Source organism: Syngnathoides biaculeatus, chromosome 7 (assembly GCF_019802595.1).
Source record: "Syngnathoides biaculeatus isolate LvHL_M chromosome 7, ASM1980259v1, whole genome shotgun sequence".
NCBI classification, from domain to species: Eukaryota; Metazoa; Chordata; class Actinopteri; order Syngnathiformes; family Syngnathidae; genus Syngnathoides; species Syngnathoides biaculeatus.
Genome location: NC_084646.1, coordinates 26026216 through 26036132, shown reverse-complemented (window position 1 = coordinate 26036132; position 9917 = coordinate 26026216). Strand labels below are relative to the sequence as shown.

General features: G+C 39.2%; 1 protein-coding gene across 1 annotated transcript in view; it reads left to right on the top strand.

Moving 5' to 3' along the window:
• The first annotated feature begins 3034 nt into the window (after positions 1–3034).
• LOC133503953 (glypican-1-like) overlaps positions 3035–9917 on the top strand; it is a 51581-nt gene continuing 44698 nt past the window's right edge. The window contains exon 1 of the mRNA XM_061825975.1: positions 3035–3666. Within this exon, the coding sequence (XP_061681959.1) occupies positions 3465–3666 (202 nt within the window). The 5' untranslated portion in view covers positions 3035–3464. The remainder of the gene's footprint in view (positions 3667–9917) is intronic.

Below are 9917 nucleotides of genomic sequence, written 5' to 3'. Positions count from 1 at the left end.
TTTATGTACCGTTAAACATCCATCACACAATGCCTCCTTATGATAGATGGAGCGACACATAAAATACTAGTTAAGTTGGAACACGTGGCTCATGGTGCGCTTTTGTCAAGGTGCCCATAAATTACAAGTCCAGGCTTTGGAATCTTCTAAAGCACAAGATGCGTAAGTGGAAGGGTTGAGTGAAGAACAGATTATATGACGGCTGAGGCCTCTGGAGATTTTGATATTCAGTTAGCCCAGAGGAGTTTGAAAAGTGCTCTCACACTAACTCTGAATAGAATATTAGATATGATGTGAACTGATAGTATCTGTACTGTTGTAAATATGTGACGACAATTTATTTGCAAAATAAATGGATGACCACTAGTATTAAATAGTGACATGTGACAACTTGTTAAATTAGTCCTGTTGAGCTTTTTCATTTGTACTTTGTGCCAGTTTATTGCAATTACTTTTCTGTTTCCAAATGTCCCAAATCTAATTGCTTCCTGTTGTGACGTTCGTTGATCGGAACAATTCATAAAACACAGTCATGAAGAAAATAAATATTTTATTGTTCCTATAAGAGGATTGTCATTTTAAGTTAAATCTCAACCACCACATATACACATACACAAATATAACAAGACATTTTTAGTCATTTATGACCAACACAATGTTAACAAACAGTTCAGTTGATTTAAGTAGGTTGATTGCATTAACTTTTAATTTGAAATTGTATTTGGGTAAATGTGTATTTTTAATTACTACAAAATTTTGCATTTAATGCAAAATGAAAGAGCTAGTAAAAGTAAAATATACTTGTAACATGAAAAACGTAATTAAATATGCCCTTTAAATTACACAAATATTTTTAAAAAATACTTAAATATGCATGTCTATTTGGATTTCTTTCCAAATTTGCAGTGTAATAAAAATACTCATATTACCAATTGACCGTGGTAGGTTTTGTGTATGGTTTATACGTAAGACTAAAATAGCATCATTACTGGACACATGTTGTCCTCCTTTGAAGTAAAACTGTAAGGAAATAGGGGTTTACTTTCTTGCCAGGTCTCTATCAATGTGGCCTCGTTTTTGCATTTTTTGCCATCAAGATTGGCTCAGCCTTTTTCAATTGTGACCTGATTTTTTTTAAAGACACGTTTAGCAGACGTAGTTTTCATCCCTCTCCACTGACCCAAGATTCAACAAATACAACAGAATATAACAAACCACAAGCAGCTTCAATTTTATGAGCAGATTGTTTAGGATTGCTGCATTTCTAAGCTGTCAGTCAGACTTCGGGGTTGCTTTTGACTAAGCTAAGCTCTGCTGCTGGAAGGATGTTGGATGTGCAGAGCAACTACTGGGTGTCAGACAGCTCATCCATCAAGTCCACCAGTGATGCCAGAGTGAGCATGAAAAGGTATTGACCCCCCCCCCCCACCACCAACACACACACACACACACACACACTGAGTAATCCCCTCACATATTGAACAAGGAGTAATGACTAGTTTTTTTTTTGTTGGCGAATTACATGAGAATTATCATCCACAATGTTTCAAAATGCTGCTGATACAGCATTCATAAAGGTATCATCTGAAACATTAGTATTATTATGGTTGTTGTTTGCAGTGGCTTAGAACTGCTCTGCTTATCATCCATCCATCCCTCCATTTTCTTTGCCGCTTATCCACACAAGGGTCGCAGGAGGGCTGGAGTCAATTCCAGCTGTCAACGGGCAGGAGGTGGGGTGCACCCTGAACTGGTTGCCAGCCAATCGCAGGGCACATATAGACAGACAACAGCTGCACTCACAATAACACCTAAGGGCAATTTAGAGAGTCCCATTAATGTTGCATGTTTTTGGGATGTGGGAGGAAACTGGAGTGCCCGGAGGAAACCCACACAGGCACGAGAAGAACATGCGAACTCCACACAGGCCGGGCTGGGATTAAAGCCAGGTCCTCAGAACTGTGAGGCCATGCTTTCCAGCTGCCTCACCATGCCAGCCTCTGCCTTTCATTCTGAGACAAATATATCAATAATATCCATCCATTCATTCACACTCTGTACCATTGTGTCTTCATTCCGGTCGTAGATTACCTGAAACCTATTCCAGCTGGCTGGTTGAGTATTTATTCAATATCTTTGATATCTAGTTCAAGGTCCACCTACTAGTTCACCCTAGAAAGTAAAAAATACAGTAGTAGAACCACTGTGTCTTACACTTAATAGTTTTTCCCCCCACTGCTGCATACACTACTATGTGATAGTCTTAATTTATTGTTAGGGCAACTAGTAGTACAATTAAATGTTACCAGTGAAGAAAACAGTGCAATATCTGACAATTTATTTATAATTATCTACTTGTACAGCTATCACTTCACTAGTATTATTAGTAGTATAAAGATGTCAACTAGTGCCGTTTTCCCTCACTAACATGTAGTTGTTCAACTAGTACGCCAAAGATCTCTTACTCGTGACGACCAAGAAAATATTACAAGTATCTTGATTTTGATAGCAAAGATTTTGAGCAATTTCAACATTTATTTGACATTAAGGATGTGCCAGCTGTTCGAACATTTGTTTGATATCAACGGTATCCAGTTTGTCATACTAGTAGTCCAAAAGTGGCAAGTGGAGTGGAAATAATGTTACAACATCATCAGTATACTAGAACGCCTTAGTCTTTCTACATTGAAGAAAAGTAATTTTAAACGTGCTTGTTCAAATGAAGTTGATTCAATTGATTTTCCTTAATTCGGACAAATAGCTTGCTCGTACAATACATGGAGTTTTAGTACTTTTTTTTTTTAGGGTGGAGCCTTTCAAGTATTTCAATCACCCAGCTTTCGAGTATAGACAGAACGGATGATTAATTGGAAAATGTGATAACAAAATATTCATTTGTCACCCCATTTAAATCGTAAAAACCTGCAGGTAGCGCTCTTTGAACGCAAATGACCGAGATACAGACAGAGAGAGAAAGAGAGAGAGAGAGAGAAAGGGAGAGAGAGAGAGAGAGAGAGAGAGAGAGAGAGAAGACGAAGCGAGCACAGCGCCACACTAATTCTTAGCTCGTACTTGCATTAGTCATTTTCATCTGAAAAGTAAAACGTTCTTAACATAAGATATCAGTAAAACAGCAGGTTTACTGTAGGCAGTGTAAGGCAACAGCTCCTGTTGTGTAACACTTGCTCTCGCTTTCTTTCTTTCTCTTTCTTTGTCTCCGCCATCCCTCCAGCTTCGAAGAAAGAGAAGAAGAGGAGTGGCGGTAGGTCCGGGCTGTACCTGACTCCCAGCCGGGGCCGGGCCGGACTGGGCCTCGTTGTTCCTCCTCCCCAGAACTACAGCCGGCACCTCACTCCCTCCATTCTAGACTCTGCTTATTCCTCCATCGCTAGCTGATGTGCCGCCACACTGCGCTCACTAAAACGGGGACTCTTTGAACAAGTCGCGACGCGCCCACAAAATATATGCTGTACATATATTTTATTTTGGCTGGCGGATTTACTTGGACTGCCCTTGAGAAGATGCTTGTCCTGGTGCTCTCATTGCTGCTGCTGGGTCTGACCAGAGCAGCGGGGCCGGCACCGGACAAGACCTGCACCGACCTGCGCCAGTTCTACACCGGGAAGGGCTTCACCCTGGCCGGAGTCCCTCAAGCGGAGACCTCCGGTGAGATTAAAGCCAAAACACAAAAACGAAAAAAAAAAAATGTTTTACAATTTACAAAACCACTATTTGTCTAAATAACGCCTCTTTTGACATGTCCGAGTGAGTGAGAATGATGACTTTTTTGTTCCATTTCAGATTTCTTTGACAAGCACCCAGATGTTACACCATGCTCACACGTCATAATTTTCGACAAGTACCACTAACTCATGTCAATACATAACAATCTGACTGACTTTTACTGTGGACTTTTTCACTGTATGGAAAATAACATGACCATTCATTAAGTAGAGCATTACATAATTATACATATACTTTCACCTTTTTAACCCAGTGGGAATTTCAGCAATGTGTAGGCCAATGCCCCTGTATGTGCATCTTTCAAAATACAGTATACAGTATATGCTAAAGGGATCTCTGACTGAGGCATAAACTCATAAAGTAAGTGATGATTGTCTGCTCCAGCACGAAGTAATTATAAGCAACAAAAGCAGAGTTGGGCTGAAGAGGAAAGGGTGGTTATACTGGGCCATAATTTTCTATTGCTGTTTAATCATTATTTTTTATTCTGTAATCATATCAAATAATCAAACACATAACTAGTCAGTCAACCTGTTGGTGACACACTAGTTCACATTTTAGGATTAAACTGTTTTAACTATGAGAACAGTATACCTTGGGAATTATAATGGCTTTTGGCTGGAAGCCAATCATCTGCTGGCCTGTTCCTTCTATCATTTAAAGGTGGACAGCGTCAGAAGCCTGGAAATAAGGAGACAAAAGAATGCTATGCTTGAGAGTAAGCTGAGTATGATGCACGTCACTCATATATGTGTTCTGTGGTGGTATTTGAAGTAGCTTTTGTGCGTGGATGATTGATACCGAACGAGACATGAAGACAGAAAAGACAGAGGCGTACAAATGGCGCTAGAATAAAAAATTCGTGGACAGACGTAGGCAGGAGAGAAAGAGACCAGAGGATCGGCATAGGGATGAAGCCAGCAAAAGGGAGGGGGGGACAGAGAGATAAATAGTGAGTGAGAGAGAGAGAGAGAGAGAGAGAGAGAGAAAGAGAGAGAGAGAGAGAAGTGAGTCACTCAAGGTTTTAGAGCGGGTGCTTCAAAGATTGCCAAGGAGGAGTCCAGACACAGCTCACACCCTTTCTCTCCATTAAAAACTCATCTTTTATTGACAGATGAAGAACACAAAGCCTCAGTCCCTTGGACCATGACTTATTCTAGTTATTTGAGCAGACTTCTGGCTCCCCTTGAAATAAATGAAACTGACAAACAGATAGCCAAAGAATGATGGCGATAGCCATTGGAATTCCTCAAAAGAGAGGCTATTCATGTTGGGAAATGTAGCTAGCTGTTATGTTCAGGGATCATAAGACACATCTCCACTGTGTCCAAAAAGGATTTGTTGATCATGAACTCCCGATACAATCAGTATTTGATCCAAATAGCTGTGGATAATGTGTCAGAACTTTGAAGAAATCTAATGTTGTTCAAACTGTTTATATTCATTACTACAACTTTTTTTTTAGATATATAATTCAGTGGCATATAAAAGAATGCTCAAATACTTAACATATACTTTCTTACTCTCCGAATCGATCTTATATTCCAATTCTAGCAAATTGACTGTTTAGTTAGTGAGCTAGAAGATAAATGCTGGCCCGCCAGAGAATGGCATCCTGGGCAGCTGCCCATCTTGCCCATATGAGAAACCCCCCATGGGGGTGTGGCTGCATTCGAGTTGAGATTAAGTAATCACATTCAAACAAATTTTAAATGAGTGACCACACACCTGCCCACATTTAAAGTACTTCAAATTAACCCGAAATAAAGTTCAGATGGTCTAATATGCTTTTCCTGAATTTTTTTGGGGTAACATTTTACAGCATAGCCCATGGTGTGCAAATACCTCACACAGCATCAGTGTAGTCTGATTGTTTAAAGGTATCAGTCAGGAGAAAAAAAATATTTTTAGGGCATTAAATAAATAATGCAGTATAGTGAACAGTCATAATAAGTGGAGAAAATATGGAACAACATATCCCTCTAAAATGGAAAAAAATAAAAGATGAATACAACTTCAACAAGGAGTCTGGCATGGGCCCATCAGCAACATTGAAGGACCTGCAGAAATTTCTGGCAAATAATGGCTGTTTTGCACAGGTGACAACAATCTTCCATCTTCTTGATATGTCTGGGATATGGCGTAGGGCCTTTTCTTACAAATATAAATTAAATCTCCCAATAGCATGTAGGAAAACATGTTACGCACTGAAAAAAAAAATGTCCACCATTTTGGCCAGAATCCCAAAAGAACACCATATCTACAGTGAAGCATGGTGATTGCGGCAATATACTTTTGGGCCACTTATCTTTAGATGGAACCAAGGCTTTTGTAAGGGCGGAGGGAATCATGAACAGTTCCTGTCACGAACGAGGCTCGAGGGCGGACCCTAATGCACGACTCAAGAGGCAGGCAGGCAGTACAAAGGAGGTCTTTATTTGTTCCGTGGTCGGTTACCATCAAGTCAGTCCAAACGAATATAAGTACTCGTAGCGGCAGGCTTACAAGGGTGGTCAGGGGACAGGCAAGGGTCGGTACACAGAAGGCAGAAGTCAGGCAAATGAGATGCATCAAAGGCAACGATCTGGCAGAGGATTAGTCGTCCCCCGGGTCCTATATATATTGAGAGTCATTTGGGTTCATGAGGTGCAGGTGTGTGAGTGCTGATTGCCTGGCCCCGCCCAGCCAAGCTGGGCGCCAGGAACATGACAGCGTCAGGTCAGTGTGAGCACAAAATCTTCAGGCCTGTGTTAGAAAGCAATTGAACTGCTGAAATTTATTGGTGGTTAATCACAGGCCCTTCAAACGGTGTACAAACAGCTGTGTGCTAACTCTTATTTAACATGAGTTTGAATGTTTCAATGAACACAGCCACATCTCCAGTTAAAAGAGGGTGTGCCAACTTGTATAACCACATCATCTCAGTGTCTATCTGTAGTTCCCCTTTAATACATTTTTTTATGGGCGTTACCAATGGTTCTTTTTTCCCCCATGCTCTGCAAATGGCACCATTTTAAAAGAACAGTTAGACATACAAATCATCAAACTGAAATTTGGTGGAAACTTTTTCCAAATGCCCATCTTAGCAGTAAACAAATGCACAGATGTTGCAGTCCTCATCCCATTTCTGTGCATGAAAATCTGCATTTGGAAGAACAAACTCCCTCCTAATTACTTGCGACAGGGTCCATCTTTTGCCATGCATGCTATTCCTAGAAATTAAGAAGCATTCAGGTCGTATTAAGATATGTAGCTATACCGAGCTCCTTCACTTAATTTACACCATGAGAAAATGACATCATTCAATTACACGACAGAGGTGAAGTTAAAACATTTGGGAACAAGTTATCGTCCATTTTCACAAATTATTTACAGGTAGGTTGTCAGACTACCAACTCTTGTAGCATGCATGCAGAATGGTGTGCAGTTCTCATGTCCAAAAAAAAAAAAATGTGTCAAGTCTGTTTAGTTGTGATAAGTGATGGAAGTAACAGTTTTATGAATGAACAGCCTTAAAGACTATTTTACTTTTTTCAGTAAAGGATAATCTAATTATGGTAAATAGTTGTTTTAATAATGAAAATGTCAATACTGTTACTGCCAAAATTTGGCACAACACTTAATGATATGATAATCTCTAAACTCAGAAAGTTTATTTTGTGCTAGTTTTACCTCTCCTTCGTAAAATGGCACGGGACAACTACATAAGTGATGATGACTGGTTAAGGTAGAGTCAAACTTCAATGTGAGACCTCAGCAATGCTTGGCAGGTGTTTTTGACACAAACGCAAGCAAGCAGTCAAACACCCTGCAAGTTGACACAAGTACAGTAACTGACAAAATGATAAACAACACAAATGATGAGTCTGGGAAAATCTACAGCTAAGAATTACAGACATGACTTTTCCACAACCAAAATGAGTGGAGAATGTAGGAAATGCATAGTATGCTGTTGACAACCTTCTTTTTCATGTCAGAGTAAAGCAATTTAATTCCAATAAAACATCTTTAACTGGCACATTCTTCTACTGAGTCATTGACCATTAATGCCGACGAAGACAGCCAACAACCCAAAGAAATGAAGCTTGTTTTTTTGACCCCATATTTTGTCCCTGATGGAGCCTAACAAACTGGCAGGAATGTATAATGTAAAAGATGTATTGTTGTTGACCTCCAGTGAGTCAGACTCCTTCAAAACACAATTCCAACAATAGTTTTTTTTTTTTAAATATAATTACACTCATTAACAATCGTATACAAATTTCTGAAACATTTATTTTGCTTTTAATATTAATCTACTTTATGATGTGCTTTTAATTGCAATAAATATATTAAATAGAGTACTGGTATTATTTTGTATTTTGCATTATTTGCACAATCAGTAATCAACACTGGGAGTAAGAAGAGTTCAATGTGGCATGCATGCTGTAAAAACATGCCTCAAGATTTTCTTCTCACTCCCTACTCTCATAGCCATTATCCCCCGGGTTTCATGTAATGTGAATGGAAGTCATCCTATTTCATGTTGTCTGTCAGTTTGTCTTTGTGCCTGCAAGCATTTTTTTACGCTCACAATGTAGTGTTTGGGTGCGTGTGTGTTTGTGTGCATGTGTGTGTGTGCTGTGATGTGAGTTTAAAAGTCAGTGAAATTAAACACCTCCAAAGAAGTTTTATTGACAAATGCCCTGTCGTGCAGAAAAGCGTACACCCATGTGATCAGATGACCTGCAGCAACAGAATGAGACCATTTTGTTTCATGCTTACTATGAACTCTACTGTGGGTTGCACTGGATTGTGTTTCTTGATTGGATGTTACACAGAGGTTACACAAAAGTAATTCAATTTGAATTAAAATTTAAGGTGATACTTCTCAGTTTATGACCCTTAATACTTACAGGTTTGGTTACATGTGTAATAAGATTTAATAAGGCCCATCACCTTTAGGGCCGTCTTTTTTATTGTGATCAGTTCTAATTTAACAAAAGTACTGGATCCAATATAAATTTTGAGGATTTAAATCTGGAATTCTGGGTCTCATCTACCCTATTTGACAATCCAGCAAGTTGGCGAAACGGTATTTCCTCACTAGAGTTTACTAGATTAGATACTGTATTTGTAGGATCTTGATTAAAATGCTCATCATCATCATAATGAGAAATGAAGCGATATTTGTCCAACATATGACAGAATATTCCAATCTTTTCATTATTATAAATTATGCAATTAGCATTTCAATTGGTTTGCCTCTTCCTTTCACTTTGCCTCAATTTACTGCTGCTTCATAGTAAGGTACATTTTAACTAAGGGTTTAGACTGCATATACAGTACTAATTGTATGCTTCTTGCCAAGAGTCAGAGACAATTTGCCTGGTGTATGTTTGCTTGCATGATCATGATGCTGAATGACTGGTTAGCACATCCATCTCACAGTCCTGAGGATTGGGGGTTCAAATCCCCGCCCTGCCTGCATAGATTTTCTCCAGGTACTACGGTTTCCTCCCACATCCCAAAACATGTAGGGTAGGTTAATTGAAGACTCTAAATTGGCCGTAAATTGGAATGTGAGTGCAAATCACGTTTTGTTCACGTGTCCTGTGATAAGATGGTGATCAGTTCAGAATGTATCTCGCCCAAAGATAACCGGGATAGGCTCCAGCACACCTGCAACCCTTGGATAAGTGGAACAAAAGATGAATGAATGCATTTTTGCTTGCTGTCACTGATGGTGTGGTGCTACATTTACACGACAGAGTCAGTTACAGATTTTGCACATTTTGTATATACAGTACTCTGTTTTATGACCTGATTTACTATCTGACTTATGACTGGTTTGTTGGAAGTTATCTAAGTCGTAACTCGGATACTGTTTGTATATAAATATCTGAACAAAAACGTATATTTATGTATATTTGTTCATAATACAGTAATGGCAATCCAATGTGACCAACCAGGTTAATCCACATTTCCAGTATATTTTTTAATTGATACATGTCAAACAAGTTTCCACTAGGTGCAATAGATTGTCAGAAAACCAAGAAGACCCAGCATTCATGATATACAGTGGTACGAACATTTCTAGTAAGGAAAAATTCAGGTTGCGAAACGCCTCCTCGGAAAAAATATTGTGTCTAGTTAGGAGAGGAAATTCAGGATAGAAAAGAAAAAACTAGGCG